At 45.6% G+C, this 20,533-nt stretch overlaps 1 protein-coding gene across 1 annotated transcript in view; it reads right to left on the bottom strand.

Annotated features, from left to right (window-relative positions):
- sardh (sarcosine dehydrogenase) overlaps positions 1-20,533 on the bottom strand; it is a 95,655-nt gene that overhangs the window by 21,084 nt on the left and 54,038 nt on the right. Inside the window, exons 13-17 of the mRNA XM_056290933.1 lie at positions 7,818-7,901; positions 7,345-7,458; positions 6,078-6,216; positions 4,329-4,442; positions 4,089-4,236 (exon numbers count right to left, since the gene is read on the bottom strand). Of these exons, the coding sequence (XP_056146908.1) occupies positions 4,089-4,236; positions 4,329-4,442; positions 6,078-6,216; positions 7,345-7,458; positions 7,818-7,901 (599 nt within the window). The remainder of the gene's footprint in view (positions 1-4,088; positions 4,237-4,328; positions 4,443-6,077; positions 6,217-7,344; positions 7,459-7,817; positions 7,902-20,533) is intronic.

Raw genomic sequence — 20,533 nt, 5'->3', positions numbered from 1 at the left:
CATCTGGACAGAGGAAGGAAGACATGGAGATTTGGTGGTGGAATGAGGAAGTACAGCAAAGTATACAGAGGAAGAGGTTGGCAAAAGAGAAGTGGGATAATCAGAGAGATGAAGAAAGTGGACAGGAGTACAAGGACATGCGGCGTAAAGCAAAGAGAGAGGTGGCAAAGACAAAGGAAAAGGCATATGGTGAGTCATAGACACTACGGAATGAGAAAAGGACTTCTACCGATTGGCTCGACAGAGGGACCGAGCTGGGAAGGATGTGCTGCAAGTTAGAGCGATCAAGGACAGAGATGGAAATGTGCTGGCAAGCGAGGAGACTGAGTTGAGAAGGTGGAAAGAGCACTTTGAGGGGCTGATGAATGAAGAAATGGGAGAGAGAGAGAAGATTCGATGATGTGGAAATAGTAAATCAGGAAGTGCAGTGGATTAGCAATGAGGAAGTGAGGGCAGCTATGAAGAGGATGAAGAGTGGAAAGGCGGTTGGTCCAGATGACATACCTGTGGAGGCATGGAGATGTTTAGGAGAGATGGCAGTCGAGTTTTTAACTACAACGTTACCATGTTACAATTTCATTTAGTAGATGCTTTTCATCCAAAGTGACGTACAACTAACAGTTAATACAACACAAACAAGGATCTAGTCAGGAGGCGACGACGCAAATAAGTGCCAATAAACTAGGTTCAAGTCCGATAGGACATAGGTTTCAACAGGCAGTACACAAAGACAATGCATATGGTGCATAGAAGCAATTTTTTTATATCAATACGTACATTAAGGTTTTGAATTTGATGTGGGCAGCAACTGGGAGCCAGTGGAGGGATATGAACAGTGGAGTGACGTGTATTTTTAGGGTTGGTTGAAGACCAGACACGCCACCGCATTCTGGATCATTTGCAGAGGTTTGAAAGTACATGCAGGGAGACCTGCCAGTAAGGCGTTGCAGTAGTCAATGCGTGATATTAGAAGATACTGTGCCAGGAGTTGTGCTGCATGCTCAGACAGGTAGGGTCTAATTTTCCTGATGTTGTACAGGGCAAATTGGCATGACCAAGCAATCGAGGCCACATGAACCTTAAAGGTTAATTAGTCATCAATCATGTCACCCAGGTTTCGAAGAGACTTTGTGGGCATGAGTTGGGTTGATCCAAGCTGGATATTGCTCTGTTGTGGTAAGGATGGACTGGCTGGGATGACAAGGAGCTCAGTCTTAGATAGGTTAAGATGAAGGTGGTGTTCTTTCATCCATGCAGAGATATCAGCAAGGCAGGACAATATCCGTTCCGAGACTGTGAGATCATCAGGCGGGAATGATAGGAAGAGCTGGGTATCGTCAGCATAGCAATGGTATGAGAAACCATGGTAGCAGATGATTGCACCAAGTGAGGTGGTGTATATTGAGAAGAGAAGGGGACCAAGCACTGAACCTTGAGGTACCCCTGTGGATAAGCCGTGCAGTTTGGACAGATTCGATTGTTTAACTCAACCTTGGAAAGTGAGAGGATACCTGAAGAGTGGAGAAGAAGTATACTGGTCCCGGTTTTCAAGACTAAGGGTGATGTGCAGAGCTGTAGTAACTGCAGAGGTATAATAGATCAGCCACAGCATTAAGATATGGGAAAGGGTAATGGAAGCTAGGTTAAGAGGAGAGGTGATGATTAGCAAGCAGCAGTATGGTTTCATGTCATGAAAGAGCACCACAGATGCGATGTTTGCTTTGAGACTGTTGATGGAGAAGAATAGAGAAGGTCAAGAGTTACACTGTGTCTTTGTGGATTTAGAGAAAGTATATGACAGTGTGCTGAGAGAGGAGGTGTGGATGGGACAGGATTGGCAGAGAAATATGTAGGAGTGCTGCAGGATATGTAGGAGGGCAGTGTGACAGTCGTGAGGTGTGAAGTTGGAATGACAGATGAGTTCAAAGTGGAGGTGGGATTACATCAAGGATCGGCTCTGAGCCCTTTCTTGTTTGCAGTGGTGATGGACAGGGTGACGGATGAGATCAGATATGAGACTTCGTGGACTATGATGTTCGCCGATGACATTGTGATCTGTAGCGAGAGCAGGGAATAGGTTGAGGGGAGCCTGGAGATGTGGAGCTATGCACTGGAGAGAAGAGGAATGAAAGTCGGTACGAGAAAGATGGAACACATATGCATGAACATGAGCGAGGACAGCAGAATGGTGAAGATGCAAGGAGCAGAGGTGACAAAGGCATATGAGTTTAAATACTTGGGGTTAACTGTTCAAAGTAAAGGGGAGTGCAGAAGAGAGGTGAAGAAGAGAGTGCAGGAAGGGTGGAGTGGGTGGAGAAGAGTGTCAGGAGTGATTTGTGACAGAAGGGTACCAGTAAGAGTTAAAGGGAAGGTTTACAAGATTGCAGTGAGACCAGCTATGTTATATGGTTTGGAGACAGTAGCACTGATGAAAAGACACGAGGCAGAGCTGGAGGTGGCAGAGTTGAAGATGCTAAGATTTTCATTGGGAGTGATGAAGAAGGACAGGATTAGGAATGAGTATATTAGAGGGGCAGCTCAGGTTGGACGGTTTGGATACAAAGTAAGAGCGGCAAGATTGAGATGGTTTGGACATGTGTGGAGGAGGGACACTGGGTATATTGGGAGAAGGATGCTGAATATGGAGCTGCCAGGGAAGAGGAAAAGAGGAAGGCCAAAGAGGAGGTTTATGGATGTGGAGAGAGAGGACATGCACGTGGCTGGCGTGACAGAAAGATGCAGAGGACAGGAAGAGATGGAAATGGATGACCCACTGTGTTGACCCCCAACGGGAGCAGCCGGAAGTAGTAGTAGTAGTTGTAGTAGTAGACTCTAATTTAATGGGCTGTTTTGTCGTGTTAATAGTAGTAGTGACTTTTGACATGTGGACAAATTAATTTTGACATGTTATTCGCCAAACCATGAAACTGTAAGGGGCAAAATAAATTTTATAATATATTTCATAATGTAATCCTAAGAACAAAGAGTTGCCTCCTTCACTGCTCCTGTCTTCTCCCCTGCTCTTTGGCCTTGCTGCTTTCCTTCTCAGGGTTCCCACTCTTTTCAGGACCTCATTTTCCAGGAATTTTCAATGACATTTTCCATGACTTTTTCTTGGACTAAAGTGAAAAATGAAAAGTCATATTATTCAATATTAGGTATCAGTGGAAGCCTCACTACAAACACTACGGATGGACAGATGCACAAACTGACTGACTTTCTCTCTCTCTCTCTTGCTTGCTCTCTCTCTCTCTCTCCCTCTCTCTCTCTCTCTCTCTCTCTCTCTCTCTCTCTCTCTCTCTCTCTCTCTCTCTCTCTCTCTCTCTCTCTCTCTCTCTCTCTCTCTCTCTCTCTCACACACACACACACACACACACACACACACACGCATGCACACACCATTCCTCAAACAATTAGCATTCGATCATTCAGTCTTAACTGAAATAACACATTTTGTAACATTACATCTCTCACTGAGTCGGGAATGGAGACAGTGAACTTGGGGTACATTAATGCGGATACAACATCGTGACTTTGAAAACTTGCCAATCTTGCCTCAGCCTCGCGATGCCAGCCTAAATCTCGCAAGCTTGGTCCAGTTCACTACGAGATATTAGTCTGGAAGGATCCACTGAGAATCGATTGTGCCTGGCAACCGGAAGCTGGACAAATTGGTGGACTATGGGGAACGTTTTAGATGATGATGACAATGAGCAGTGGTGTGCTTTGAAACTGACAACAAATGGCTGCGCTAGGAAAGGTTAGCATTGATGCTGCCATAGAATTAGTTTTATCAAAGAGGAGAATTGCACACAGACATAACTATCTACTCGGACCGACCTGCTAGCCGTAGTGGGTTTAATAGCAGACCAGCAGGTTGGTAAATGTGGCATGCCGATTCAATGTCATGGGGTTTGCGGCTCTGACTGATTATAAAGGCTGATTCAAGTGGCTGCAAAGTCATTTTGATCTCCACCCACTAATGACATCCCTAACACAAAGGAATGCCTATTGAGCCTTGCCAGACCACAATGAGCAAAGCAAAATTTGTGTGCTGGCTTTGCAAGGCCAATTCTTCCTTTCCTCACCTTTTGGGTCCCTGGATGCTGATCATTCCCATGTCCTCTGAGTGGTCTGTCAGGTGGCAGTTGAAACCTTGGTCCTGTAAAACTGTTCTAATGTGGTTCCAGTTGTGCTCGGCTACACCGCCTCCTATCGCCAAGTAGTATGCCTCACCTGAAGGGCAGGAGAGAAAGCGAAAAACAGCAAGTGATGAAAAGGTTAATGGACAGAGATAGACAGACCGCCAGACACACACACACCCTTACCATTGGACTCTGGTGCCAAGGGCAGGTTTGCAGCACCTGGCTCCAGTCGGCTTACAGTCAGATCTGCCTCAGCTCCGCCCCTCTTATTCAGCATACAGGTATATACCGTAGAGCCTGAAATAAAAATATTTTTTAAGGTCACTATCATTTTATGGCACACCAGTCATTTGCAGCCAGCCTTAATGGGATCTCAATGATTAGAGGAAAAAAAAAAAAACAAAAACAAAAAAGAAAAAAAAATGGATTCTCAATGAGGACTGGGAATCTCATCTCATCTCATCATCAGTCACTTCGGGTTGTGGTGGCAGCAAGCTAAGTAGGGCAGTCCAGATGTCCCTCTCCCCAGCAACACTCTCCAGCTCCTCCTTGGGGATCCCAAGGCATTCCCAGGCCAGATTGGACATGTAGTCCCTCCAGCGAGTTCTGGGTCTACCTCGGGGTCTCCTCCCCATTGGAAGTGCCCAAAAGACCTCCAAAAGAAGATGCCCTGGAGGCATCCTAATCAGAACCACCTCAGCTGGCTTCTTCAGACGCTAAGGAGCAGCGGCTCTACTCCGAGCTCCTCGCTCTATCTCTAAGGCTGAGTCCAGACACCCTACAGAGGAAACTCATTTCAGCCGCTTGTAGCCACAATCTCACCCTTTCGGTCACCACCCACAGCTCATGACCATAGATGAGGGTTGGAACGAAGATTGACTGGTAAATTGAGAGCTTTGCCTGCCGGCTCAGCTCCCTCTTCACCACAACGGTCCGGTACGACGTCCGCATTACTGCTGATGCTGCTCCAATCTGCCTGTCAATCTCCCGCTCCATCCTACCCTCAATCGTGAACAAGACCCCAGGATACTTGAACTCCTTCACTTGAGGCAACAACTCATCCCCAACCCGGAGGGAACAATCCATCATTTTCCATTAGAGAACCATGGCCTCAGACTTGGAGGTGCTGACTCTCATCCCGGCCATTTCACACTCAGCTGCAAACCGCCCCAGTGTGCACTGGAGGTCACGTTCTGATGAAGCCAACAAAACCACATCATCTGTGAAGAGCAGAGATGCAATTCTGAGGTTCCCGAAATGGACACAATCCTCGCCTTGGCTGCGCCTTGAGATCCTGTCCATGAATATCACAAACAGAATCGGAGACAAGGGACAACCCTGGTGGAGTCCAACACCCATCTTTTTATATCTTTTTAAATAGTACACTTGAGCTATCAGAACATGAACGCTGACCATGTAAAATTACCGACCTACCAGAGGAGGCGCTAGTGCAGTGACCAAGACACATACCCACATCCAGCTTCCCACCTGCAGACACGGCCAATTTGTGTCTGCAGGGACGCCCGACCAAGCCACAGGTAACATGGGGATTCGAACCAGCGATCTCTGTGTTGGTAGGCAACAGAATAGACTGCCAGGCTACCCGGACACCCCCAGAACTATATGTTTATTCTGAAGCAAGTATGGCCCGTGTCATTATATTTAGTATGGAGATGCAGTATTTTGAGATGAGGGAAGGCAGAAAATAGGAGAGCGAGAGTAAGAGACCAAAATTTCTTAGTGTGACCAGAAGAGTAAATTCTCAATTTACATGTGTATTTGCATCACTTTGAGTCCATTGAAATAACTGTCCTTTAATTTAGTTTAATGTCAGTCTGCCTATGCATTAGTGTGAGCATATTTGTTCTTTTGTGTGCACATACACAAATACCCTTTCTTAGTTGTTCCTGGCTTGGAAGTGGGTAGGCATACCTGGCTTCTTGTTAACGTCAGCTGTGAACAGCCAATCAGCCGCCTTCTTGGCATCCGGTCCAGTAAGGTAAAACTTGCCAAAGTAGGACATGTCAAACACCGCCACACTGTGTCGACAGGTCAGGCACTCGTTTTTAATCTATGACATAAGCAGCCACCCGCCCACGTGCACGAAAACATACACACACGCACACACACACACACACACACACACACCCATGCACTCATACACACAGAGGGAGAATTTAGAGTTAATGACGGGGATCTGTTTTTGTGTGTTTATTTTAAGATGTTAATTGGTTAAGTGTTCTTCTGAAAATAGGTTTGTTCCCCTTGAAAATGTTGGTGTCAAGTCCATCTGCATATGACCGTTTAATGTCCATTTAATAATAATAATATGGCATTTGGAGTCTTTATCGGCCTTGGTTTGTGTTTTTTTTTTGTTTTTGTTTTTTTGCACAACTTTTTGCAGTTGTGGTTTGTAGTTGTAGGGTTGGAGGTAATTTTGATTCACATACATAGACATAATTTTTGACCAATTCCAAAATTGCTTTAATTGTAAAAGCTTTGATTTTTTTTTTGGGGGGGGGGGGGGGGATTTTGAGATACTTTATTGATCCACGTGGGGAAATTATGCTCTTCATTTAACCCATCCTAACTGTGTAGCTAGCAGCAGTGGGCAGCCGCCATGCAGCACCCGGGGACCAACTTCAGTTCTTCTTTCCATTGCCTTGCTCAGGGGCACAGACAGGAGTACTAACTCTAACATGCATGTCTTTTTGATTGTGGGAGGAAACCCGAGCACCCGGAGAAAACCCACCACAGACACGGGGAGAACATGCAAATTACACACAGAATATGACCTGGGATGACCCTCACGGTTGGACAACCCCGGGGTTCGAACACAGGACCTTCTTGCTGTGAGGCGACAGCACTCACCACTGGGCCAGCGTGCTGCCAATACTGATATTGATTTGATATTCATAGTGCAATACAGTGCACTTACAGGAACGCTGTCAGTGCATTTACATCATCGTGTTATTCTCTGGTGGTCTGATCAACAAGTTCAAATGATATTTCCATTCTATTTAGATGTCCATAGCTGTGAGGAATAGTTTCCAGCTGTAGAGGGCCACCACTGCTAAATGAATGATGCTGTCTGTGTGCCCTTTACTTTACCCATAACCAGCTCCGGAGACAATCTGAGGACGTGGCATGTGGAGGACTTCAGCACACAGAAAAACACATGCACACATGAGACTCTTACCACATCGTGATGCGGCGGGAAGCCAAACGTGTACTCTTTACCCAGCAGACTGTTGTATTTGTAGTTAACATTTTTCTCGGTGTCATATGCCCCATAGTAGTCATAGTTTAGCACCTGCAGACAAACAAACACAGACACAAAGAAGGAGTCAGTATGCAGTAAGAACCACCTTACTGTGCAGAGCAAGGCACTTGTAAAAAGTACAGGATAGAAAAGTTTCACCAGCGCATACAGAGACAGTGAGGGGGACACTGTGTGGGTGTTGTGTGTGTTGTGTGTGTGTGGGGGGGGGGGCAGGGAGGAGTTTCTAACATTTGGCAAGATGTTGTCTTGTTAAACCATTATTGGTGGTCTCTCATTGGCACCAAACCTGATCCACCGAGAACAGTGAGATATTTCCTCCTTAATTTGTAGTCATTGAGTCAGTGTGTGGACATTAATAAATTATTCAGTCCTGTACGACTGTGTCTCACAGGAGCAGGTCCATCTTTGTTGAACCAGCCGGGTCTCTCCCAACCATGTCTTTCTTGAAATACACAGCCGCTCTCTGTCAGCACCTAAAACAGAGAGAGACAGACAGAAAGACAGACAGACAGACAGACAGACAGACAGACAGACAGACAGACAGACAGACAGAGAATATGAATTTTTAAAACAAGTCTTTATTTAACAAAAAAAAATTATCAAAAGAAACCCTTGATATATTTTTAACAACATAAACAATAGTTGTCAAATTACAAACAAGCACTCAACATACATCTTTAACAGTCCAAATAATATTTCAACAATAATAATTCAACAACAGTTTAACACATGAAAAAAAGACCCCTTTTATCTGAGCTCTGCAGCAAAAAAAAAGAAGCTCATCCTGTGTGGTTGAACACAGCAGCCTTTTATAACACCAAATGGTTGTGAGTTTGTGCAGACACTTCATTGCTTTGTAATAATCAAAATCTAAAATCTACACTTATCCTGGCCTTGACCATCCAAGTAAACAACAGAGAGAGAGAGTGAGAGAGAGAGAGAAATCTTCCCATTAAAAATGTAATACTAAAGGATCAGTTGTTCAGATAGAATGTGTTCCAAAGTAAACTTGTCCGCCAAAGTTCTCCACCGAAAAATTTGATCACAAGCATGTTTCTCTAAGTTTAAGATTATTATTAATGTATTATTGTCCTTAAGTTGTAGAAGAAGATACATTCTAAGATACTGAATACATTACTGTGTTCCTTAACTATATAAATATATATATATATATGTCCCATTTGTCAAATTTTCAGCAACTGAAAAAAACATCTTTTTCTCCAAACTGAACAAAATGGGTCAGTTTCCCCTTATTAATGCAATTATTAATGATTAATATTATTATTAATCATTAATAATAATTATTAATTATTAAGCACTCTGGTTATCAATACAAAACACTATATAAATGTAATCTACTATTATTACTATTATTATCATTATTATTATTATTATTATTATATTTTCCAAAATATATACAAGGTTGACACGGTTGTAGGGTTATGTGACCTTTTTTGCACATGACAATGGTAATTTTAAATTATACTAAAGTTGAAATGTCTCAGAACATTGACATGGACACAAAGAAATCTCAATAATCCAACACTCATGTCAGTGCTGTATATAACAACCTGTAGTGCTCTGATTTTTTATTTTTCATTTTCTCAAAATAACTGTTCTCTTATGCGTAACAATTTACTCTGCAGGCCAGCATAATAGCAGAACTAAATGGTCAAGATGACAGTGAAGTTGGGCGCATCCGGGTAGCGTAGTGGTCTATTCCGTTGCCTAACAACACGGGATCACTGGTTCGAATCGCCACGTTACCTCCGGCTTGGTCGGGCGTCCCTCCAGACACAATTGACCGTGTCTGCGGGTGGTGATGTGTCCTGGTCGCTGCACTAGCGCCTCCTCTGGTCGGCCGGGGCACCTATGAGGGAAGGAGGGGGAACTGGGGGGAATAGCGTGATCCTCTCACGCTCTACATCCCCCTGGTGAAACTCCTGTCAGGTGAAAAGAAGCGGCTGGCGACTCCACATGTATCGGAGGAGACATGTGGTAGTCTTCAGCCCTCCCTGGATCGGCAGAGGGGGTGGAGCAGCGACCGGGACGGCTTGGAAGAGTGGGGTAATTGGCCGGGTACAAATGGGGAGAAAAAGGGGGAATATTCCAACAACAAAAAAAAGGATAACAGTGAAGTTGACCAAATATTTAAGAGACATCTGATTTCTGGTCACAGTGCTAAAATGGGGTAGGACATCATGTTGACTTGCAGTGTTTCTGGTTTTGCACGCCACATCTACCAGGTTCTTGGATTGCCATTTAATTTTTGTCAGTCTTTAAAGAGAGGTTGATGACAAGGACTTTAACCACAATCTAAGTTCAAATTGCTGCATCCACCCCACTTTTTATTCATAGACTTGAGGGAGATGTGTGTAGGGAGAAAAAAAAAGCTTTTTAAACTACTCACTATCCTCTTCATTGAACTGACAGTCGCCCACATGGGAAGGTAGGTTCTGCTATGTTCTCCTCCCAGCAGGCAGCTGCACCCTTCCAAAACTTCCCACACCGTGCTATATTTACCCTGCATGCTTCCAGGACGGATAAAAAGTGCAGGTCTGTGGTGTCACAGATGGCTTGTTTATGCTCCAAAAACACTGCTTACTCCTTAAGAGTAGACCATCTTATTATGTGAAGTTTTCCCCGAGAGATTAAAACCTTAAATAGCCCTCACTATAGTTAGCATTTCCCTATTACATATTATCCTGAAGATGAGTCCAGAGCCAAGATCTTGAGCAGGAGCTCATTTGCAGAGATAATGAAAACACTTTCCGTGGTTTTCGTCTTCCCCCCTCCATCCTCTCTTAAGTCGTATTAGTCTAAGGAGGCTGGTTGTAAAGGTCTTTACAGCAAAGAGACTGACCCCATGCCACAGGGACTATGTCGTGAGCATATCTGAAGCATCTCGACTTCAGAAATCAGTTATTTGTGTCCCAGAATAACTGAATCACTTCATCTGGACACAAGGTTTAGTGGGAGAAACATGGCAGGGTGCGCAATATCCCTTTTAGCTTTTAACATGATGATAGAATTGACCATAAAGGCATTAAAATGGATGGGGAGGGGGCGTCCGGTAGCATAGCGGTCCAGTCCATCGCCTACCAACATGGGGATCGCTGGTTCGAATCCCCGTGTTACCGCCGGCTTGGTCGAGCGTCCCTACATGGTTGCTGCACTAGCAAGTCAGTCGGGGTGCCTGGTCGGGGGAGAGGGGGAACTGGGGGGAATAGCGTGATCCTCTCACGCGCTACGTCCCCCTGGTGAGACTCCTCACTCTCAGCTGAAAAGAAGCGGCTGGTGACTCCACATGTACCGGAAGAGGAACGTGGTAGTCTGCAGCCCTTCCCGGATCGGCAGAGGGGCTGGAGCAGCGACCAGGACAGCTTGGAGAGCGGGGTTATTGGCCAGGTACAATTGGGGAGAAAAAGGGTGGGGGAAAAATGGATGGGGAGGAGGCAGCAGGGAGATCTGTGCCTCCAGCCTGTTAGTGTATTTATGGGTGATATGGCTTTGGTGACTGGCACAGCACCTTGTATCAAGAGGTTCTTGGACCGCATGTTGGATATTCTAGAATCTTGGATTACAATGAAAGATGAACTAAACAAATCTAGGGGTACTTCAAATGTTAATGGCAAAGCTGGGAGAGGGGATGTTTTACAGTAATAAGGAGGCAATTCCATAGTAGAGAAGCCTGTAAAAAGCTTAAGAATATGGTATGATGGGATGTTAAATGACAAGGAGCAGATTCAAAAGATAAGGCAGGAGTTCATAAAAGGCCATTATTTATTTTTATTTTTTTTTTATTTTGATTTTGATATACTTCATTACGGGGGACCAACTCCAGTTCATCTCGCCACGCCTTGGTCAGGGGCACAGACAGGAAGTATTAACCCTCCTAACATACATGTCTTTTTGATGGTGGGGGAAACTGGAGCACCCGGAGGAACCCCACCACAGACACAGGGAGAACATGCAAACTCTACACAGAGGATGACCTGGAATGACCTCTCCAAGGTTGGACTACCCCGGGGTTCGAACCTGGGACCTTCTTCCTGTGAGGCAACAGTGCTAACCACTGGGCCACTGTGCCACCATCATTGAGGCCAAAGCTACAAGGATAGAAAAAGTTGTGGTGCTTGCAGTTTGGTTCACTGCTTTGGTTAGTGTAGTCCATGAGAGTATGGGATTTTCTTATGCTGCAACATGAAAACTAGAAGATGGCTAGTTTATATATTGGCAGCATGGTGGCCCAGTGGTTAGCACTGTTGCCTCACAGCAAGAAGGTCCTGGGTTCAAACCCCAGGCCAGGTTCCAGGTCCTTTCTGTGTGGAGTTTGCATGTTCTCCCCATGTCTGTGTGGGTTTTCTCCGGGTGCTCCAGTTTCCTCCCACCATCAAAAAGACATGCATGTTAGGGTTACTACCCCTGTCTGTGCCCCTGACCGAGGCAATGGAAAGAAGAACTGGAGTTGGTCCCCGGGCGCTGTAGCGGCCCACTGCTCCTAGCTACACAGCTAGGATGGGTTAAATGCAGACAGTGAATTTCGGTATATGTATGTACAATGACAAATAAAGTGTCTCCTGTCTACTACTATATTGTGAAATGGATAAGAGCCCCATGTTGCCCCCAGCAGTGTGGCATTATATGGGAAAGGGCCATAGAATTACAGATATCTAGTCTGACTGAAGAGTCACAACATTCAAAGCTAAGAACGGAGATGACATTTGCTGAGTCCAAAGTTGTAATGACGAGGAATTCAGCTGCAAAAATATCAGCAGGGCGGAGATGGGACCTTAGCGAAGCCATTTAGCAGGCAAAGGGATAATGCAGGGGAGGTACTACAAGGGAGGGGTGGCTTAGGTTGGGCATTGGACAGTCATTATGGAGTACAGAAACTGTAAGGGAGATGATAATGACTATAAATCAAATATATAGACAGTATCCAAAGTAATTCAGGGTAAGTGGATGAATTTACAAACTAGCGGAAAAACTTAGCTCAAGAGAAATATAGAGTTTGAAGGCCCACCAAATTAAATTAATTATAGTATGTGATGAACAGCATGTGATGAGATTGGGCAACATAAGCTTGTGTACTTTGGGAAGGAGGTAGTGAAGCAAAAAAAGCACTTGCTGAGGCAAACTATTATTATTATTCTTATTATTATTATTATTAGTTGCCTAGAGACATTAACACAATATAGGGTTTGACATAGCCATTTGCCTGTTAGTCTAACAGTAGTTTCTAAAATAGTTTGACCAGCAAATATCAATTTTCAGCAGCCTGCCTGACCAGTGACTTGCCTCTGATATATCTTATATATAAGCTATCTCCATGATCCAAACCGCCCATACTTACTCAGGGTGGCAGGGATGCTGCCTATCCCAGCAGTCATTGGGCGGAGACACCCCGGACATGCCGCTAGGCCATCACAGGGCCCACACACACACACACACACACACACACTCACACCTAGGGACAATTTAGTTCATCTGATTCACCTGACCTACATGTCTTTGGACTGTGGGAGGAAACCGGAGCCCCCGGAGGAAACCCACGCAGACACGGGGAGAACATGCAAACTCCACACAGAGGACGACCCAGGACGACCCCGAAGGTCGGACTACCCTGGGGCTCAAACCCAGGACCTTCTTGCTGTGAGGCGACCGCGCTAACCACTGCGCCACCGTGCCGCCCCTATATAAGCTATATATTATGTAAAATTGCATTAAAGAGACACGTTCTCCTTTATGTTAATTGTGACCAATAATATATCACGATGTTACAAATACAGAAGAGTTAGCTAGCATGTTAGTTAAACTCGGCTATTCAGCCTTCATATTTGTTAAAGCTGGGGTAGGCAACTTTTTTTCAGTGTTATTTGGGGAAAAAATTCACATCTCTCTCACAGCTATAAGTAATTCAAATGTTGTGACAGAAAATCAAGCCTCTGTCTTTAACCCTGCATCTTTTTTCAGGCTCTCAGCATCTCACCTGAGTTCCCCTTATTGGCTGAGGCTCAACCTCTCCCATTAGGCCTAAACCAATCAGGGTGTCTCTCTATGACGTGGTGGTCTCACTGCACACGTGCACAGCCATTTTTCTCCCCCTCACCCCTTTTCTCCCCAACTGTATCCGGCCAATTAACCCACTCTGCCGAGCCATCTCAATTTCTGCTCCAACCACCTCTGCTGATCCGGGGAGGGCTGCAGACTACCACATGCCTCCTCCCATACATGTGGAGTCACCAGCCGCTTCTTTTCACCTGACAGTGAGGAGTTTCGCCAGGGGGACGTAGCGTGTGGGAGGATCACGCTATTCCCCCTACTTCCCCCTCCCTCATGAACAGGTGCCCTGACCGACCAGAGGAGGTGCTAGTGCAGTGACCAGGACACATACCCACATCCAGCTTCCCACCCGCAGACACGGCCAATTGTGTCTGTAGGGATGCCCGACTAAGCCAGAGGTAACACGGGGATTTGAACCGGCGATCCCCGTGTTGGTAGGCAACAGAATAGACCGCTACGCTACCTGGATGCCAGCTGCTATACATTTTATTCTCCATGGCACACAGATGTTGGACAGAGATCATCAAGCACCGTGCTTGAGATTTGGACATATTCATATACTTCACCTATAAGTAAACAAGGTGGTAGAAATGACTGTCCTTCATTACATTATTGTTCTTTGTTTTTTTTTTAAGATAAAATGAAAATTCATTACCAGTCTGACCTTCGTATCACAGTCAGTGATTTCATAATTTATTTTTGTATTGAATTAAATTCCTATGAATTACGGTGTTCAAAATTACAGAATAAATGGACAAAATTCCAGGACAAAATTCCAGGCCAGGAAATCTAAAAGCTCCCCGTCCCACGTGGCCAGTGGTAAACTGACCTGAATGTCAACCCCTCCAATGTAATACCGACTAATGAAATGATGGTATGTAATGAAGATAAATGACTGCAGCATCCGCCTACTTTCATGGTTTATGCTCATCATGCTAAACTATCCTTTATGCTCAGCTAGCTGTGCCTTTAGTGCAGGCTACTGTAGATGGCACAGCAGCTGTGCCTGTCCAACAAGACAGCTGATTTACAAATTATAATCCACATTGACACTTGTACATTGTTCTCAATACCAAGCAAGGGAGTGGAGAGCAAATCGAAGGATTACAGAGTCAAGGTCAGGCCGGTAAGCTGTTCATCTGATCCTGAGGAATGGCCACCAATTGATTTTCATTTACAGGATTGCATCTCTTTTAAGAGGTTAAAGAGCGAGTAAACCTATACCACTATTGTGTTTGCTATTATTTAAGGTTAGAAAAAAACATCTATAATTGCTTTGGCTGATTTGGGACCAAGTGATGTGAGCATAAAAGGATACATTTAATAAATTAATTAATTAGCCGGCATTGACAATAGTCAATACTTTTGTCAATGCCGGCTCATAAGCAGACTTAAATCAAACGGACCAATCCTTAATTTTATTATCTGCAGTTGTGTTTATCCTGCTATGCTTAAACTGGGTGCACATAACAGGACTTTACCAAACCTGGATTAAAACGGTGGGAGACCACACACAGGTTTTCTGTCTATCAGTCATCGGAACACACACATTAGACAATCTGGGCAAAGATGACACATGACACATTTAACGATTACACCAACGGTAACTTACAGTCCCGTTTCTCAGAACCGTTGGCCGGTGGTGACGCAACACTTTGGATACCAACTGCCATTAAAAATCGAAGAAGATGAAAAAGACTAGCGGAAACTCTTCTGATTTTAGAGCTGACCAAATATTGAGGTTGACACATCTCCTCAGGTTTGTTGTGTCCGTTGTTTTGTGGAAAAAATAGGAAAAAATTAAAATTGGTATTGTTTGGAGTTCTGAAATGGCAACTTCCCAGTCAGCCTGGCTCTCATTGGCTGTTGTGAGTTTCCGTTCCAGATTAAATATTGTTCCTGTCACTCTACAGGATTTCCATTCGTAAAGATAAAACCTGTTTGGTATTATCAGGGCAACCCCGGCTGGGTTGTGAGGCGATCAGGAGGCTAAAGACTGAATCTTAAACCCCTGACACGACAGGACCATCTGCAAAGATAGTCATGAGCAGCCTCAACATGCCCCCCCCCCTTCCCCGATGAACTAGAAGTACAAATCAGGCCTAAAATTGAGCAATTACCCTCTGGTGTGCAGCAGGCTTCCCATCATTTGGTTTGAAGATCAGCACTTAAAAGTTTTTCAAGATTATCAAACTCACGAAAGTGGTTTGGAGTTTAGTGACTCTTTAAAGTAGATCTGGGAGTACCTGGGGAATCCTGCAAATTACCAAATGCTGGGAGGATTTGTTTTAAGATTTGGGTATACTTTTTTTTTTTGGTCCCCCTTTTTCTCCTCATTTGTATCTGGCCAATTACCCCACTCTTCCGAGCCGCCCCAGTCGTTGCTCCACCCCCTCTGCCCGATTGGGGGAGGGCTGCAGACTACCACACACCTCCACCGATACATGTGGAGTCGCCGCTTCTTTTCACCTGACAGTAAGGAGTTTCGCCAGGGGGACGTAACGCATGGGAGGATCACTCTACCCCCCCCCCCCAGTTCCCCCTCCCCCCTGAACAAACGCCCCGACCGACCAGAGGAAGCGCTAGACTGCAGTGACCAGGACACATACCCACATCTGGCTTCCCACCCGCAGACACGGCCAATTGTGTATGTAGGGACGCCCGACCAAGCCGATACACGGAGACTCGAACCGGGATCCCCGTGTTGTTAGGCAACGGAATAGACTGCTACGCTACCCGGATGCCCAGCCAATCATATTTTAATGGGTTGTGATGGGCGGGACTTTTTTTGATGTTCCATGATCTACCAGGCGTCAATGAATACCTGTATTTGTGAAAGTGGTTGGTGACGTAGGAAAGCGCGGTCACCAGATATCAAGTTAAACATCCGAGTACACTGTAGGGGTTAAAATATTATAAAGTTGAGCAGATATTTTTGGTGCTTCTGTTCTTCGCAGAAAGTTGAACCAGTTCGTCTGGACACAACGTTTAGTGTTTTGGGTCACATACGTCACTGAAAGCCTTGTGTATCGGGGTCATGATTCACTAATGAAAACTACATTGTGTGCCATCACTGACACACAACATGTTTGAGAGAATACTACATCGGCACCTACAATACTAGGATTTACGAGCAAAGGGGAGGGAAATAGGGGTGGCACGGTGGCGTTAGCGCCGACGCCTCACAGCAAAAAGATCCTGGGTTCAAGCCCCGGGGTAGTCCAACCTTGGTGGGTCATGCCAGGTCGTCCTCTGTGTGGAGTTTGCATGTTCTCCCTGTGTCTGCGTGGGTTTACTCCGGGGGCTCCGGTTTCCTCCCACAGTCCAAAGACATGTAGGTCAGGTGAATCGGCCGTGCTAAATTGTCCCTAGGTATGAATGTGTGTGTGTGTGTGTGTGTTGACCCTGTGATGGCCTGGCGGCCTGTCCAGGGTGTCTCCCCGCCTGCCGCCCAATGAGTCCTCGAATAGGCTCCATCATCCCCGCGACCCTGAGAGCAGGATAAGCGGTTCAGTTAATGGATGGATGGATGGATGGGTGGATGGATGGGGGGGGGGGAATAGAAAAGTAAATGAAGCTTTCAAAAACAAATTGATTATTAAAGCAGAAAATAGGACGTAAAGCCGATTTAGTCGTAGCAGAGAGTGATTAACATGTATTCTGCTCTATTCTGTTCTAGCGTTAGCCATCCACAAAGCCCCCCAAGCAGTGGGCCTTTAGAATTGAGTATATTCAGATGAAAATGCATCCAATTATTGCATTTTAATTTTCCTCCAATACATGCATCTCCGCTGTCAAAATGGCAATTAATCTAAGCTGCATTTGAATATTCATAATGCACATTTGCTGACAATAGTGAAGCGTAAATTGAATATCTGACATTTCCTTTTTAAAGTCATGTCCTGCAAGGTTGATACTGACACAATTTATTTTGTTTCACATTTGAGAATCCATACGCAATGAAACAAACGCTCATTTATCAATGCTACATTTAAGTCGTAAATCAACATCAAATATTACTACTGCAGTTGCATTTTCATGCTTGTTCTGCTCATCGGTTGGTAAAAAATTAAATGTTAATTCAATTTGGAATGAGTCGAGAGTGCCACTGATTGCAACTGCATTTTCATGCCGACTCTTGCGTGACTGAATTCACATGAAAGCACAAATCCAGCCTCCTCACTAGGCCAACTTAAAACTGTATACACCCATCCATCATCTGAACCGCTTATTCTGCTCTCAGGGTCGCGGGGATGCTGCAGCCCATCCCAGCAGTCACTGGGCGGCAGGCGGGGAGACACCCTGGACAGGCCGCCAGTCCACCTTTGGGCCGACACACACACACATTCACACCTAGGGACAATGTAGAACAGCCGATTCCCCTGACCTACATGTCTTTGGGCTGTAGGAGGAAACCGGAGCCCCCAGAGGAAACCCACGCAGACACTAAGAGAACATGCAAACTCCACAAAGAGGACCGGGAGGACCCACCAAGGTTGGACTACCCCGGGGCTCGAACCCAGGACCTTCTTGCTGTGAGGCGACCGTGCTGACCACTGTGCCACCGTGCCACCCAACTGTATATATCTAACATCAAAATGTAATAACTGAATCGAATTTTCATTTGATTAAAGTCAATTCTAAACTTATATCCCAGGCTGCACCACAGACATTAGCAGAGTTTCACTAAAAGATCATAAATCTATGAACATGCAGATTTTGAAATTTTAGATAGTAAAGCAGAGGTCAAGCACCAAGACAGCAGCCTTGAATAAATACCGGGAGCTTTTATAATTAACACATGGTTCGCTTTTCAGGGGCTTTAAATCACAAACTCTAAAATAGTAATTAAAATCATGAGCACATGCACAAATTCTTCTTATTGTGATGGTTATAGCTGTATATATTTCTATTTGCAGCATAATTACAGATGTGATCTAGCTGCACAGCGTGGCGTCTGCGCTACTGTTAATTAACATAATGTCAACACAGCTGCATAATTCTACAAATAAGCTGTCTTAGAACTACACAATCACATGTTGATTTCATCTGTCTTAGCATTAGCCATCCATTATCCAAGCCGCTTATCCCAATTAGGGTGGCGGGGATGCTGGAGCCTATCCCAGCAGTCATTGGGCGGCAGGCGGGGAGACACCCTGGACAGGCTGCCAGTCCATCGCGGGGCCGACACAAACATTCACACCTAGGGACAATTTAGTGTGGCTGATTCACCTGACCTACATGTCTTTGGACTGTGGGAGGAAACCGGAGCCCCCAGAGGAAACCCACGCAGACACGGGGAGAACATGCAAACTCCACACAGAGGAGGCCCCGGGACTACCCCCCTGGTCGGACAACCCCGGGGCTCGAACCCAGGACCTTCTTGCTGTGAGGCGACCACGCTAACCACTGCGCCGCCGTAGCGCCTCATTAACTTAATAAACACAGTCAATAACTCGAGCTAGCACACGAACTGTACAGCCATTAGCCTAGCATAGAGCTCCAGAGCAATAAGCTGAAAAGTGAAACAAGTGACCGGCATGTGTAGCCTACATTCACCTGACAACTAAACAACGCTTTCCTTCCACAGAACAATCGGAAAGAAAATGGCATTGGGGGAAACTGTCTTGGCATTGCTGGCTCAATAATCAATTAATTTGCAATAACACAAACTCTGAAAGAGATACACGTTGCAGAACTCTGTGTGTGTTTGTGAGTATGTACACACAATTGCCTTTTTCTGCAGATACTGTTTCGCTTTATCATCGTGGTTACAAAATTGCTTGCCTGTCTCTATTTTGGTTAATCTGTCACACGTGGACAGCTCCACAAATGTGCATGATATGTCGGTGAGAACAAAGAGCACAGTAGCGACACAGAGGAAAAGAAAGAGACTGGAAAATTGTGCTACATGAATAGAGGAGCAGAAAATTGTGTTAGTGGGATGTCAGGAAGAGAGAATGTCAGATTAGAAAAAGATGAGTGAAGTAAGACAGGCGTGGGTAGAGGCAGAGGGAAAGGGAGCAGAATGAATGGATAGAAGAGGAGGAGGACACGTCGGTAAGGGAGGAGCAGGGTGAGTCATGGAGGCCAGGGCTGCTGCCCAAAACTTGTATGAGTTTGGGAAGTGAACAACGACAACTGGTCGGGGTGAATGACCATACAGACATAGTCTATTTTCAGATACCTAAATAAACTGCATCCAAAACTTTTCCGTGTTAATAGGAAAGATTCTCGGAAGCGAAAACATAAATGTCTGCCCCCCTTTTTCTCCCCACTTGTGTATTTGGCCAAATAATTACCCCATTCTTCCAAGCCGTCCCGGTCGCTTCTCCACCCCCACTGCCGAGTCACCAGCTGCTTCTTTTCACCTGACAGTGAGGAGTTTTGCCAGGGGGACGTGGCACGTGGGAGGATCACGCTACTCCCCCCCGCAGTCCCCCCTGAACAGGTGCCCCGACCGACCAGAGGAGGTGCTAGTGCAGCGACCAGGACACATACCAACATCCGGCTTCCCACCCGCAGACACGGCCAATTGTGTCTGTAGGGACGCCCGACCAAGCCGGAGGTAACACGGGGATTCGACCCGGAGATCCCCGTGTTGGTAGGCAAAGGAACAGACCGCTACGCCCCCTGGATGCCCCACCTTCACATCATTTTGGAGGGCTTTGCAACACTGTGCACCAAGCCCAGCTGGTATGAACAAACACACCCATGAAGATGGACTCATGTGATACTTGATATTTGGTGCAGTCCGTCCGTACATATTATGCTCCTCTGGAGAAATCAGATGAAAAGATGTGGTTGGCAACCACTCCCCAACCACTGTGCATGCTGTGCAGAGGCAGGACTTCAGGAGGTGATGAGATTGGGCGTATTACATCGTGGGGAAAGGCGGGGGAACGTTTGAAAACAACAAATAAGTCAGTAAACTGCAGTTTAGCTGTGGTCGGTTTGACAACGAATGCAGCGAAATAAGAGCGGCCCGGCTAATCTCCATTTGAAACGATCCAGTCTAACATGTTTCTGTTGAAGAGCC

Source organism: Lampris incognitus, chromosome 12 (genome assembly GCF_029633865.1).
Source record: "Lampris incognitus isolate fLamInc1 chromosome 12, fLamInc1.hap2, whole genome shotgun sequence".
In the NCBI taxonomy this organism is placed as follows: domain Eukaryota; kingdom Metazoa; phylum Chordata; class Actinopteri; order Lampriformes; family Lampridae; genus Lampris; species Lampris incognitus.
This window is presented reverse-complemented; position numbering and strand designations above follow the sequence as displayed.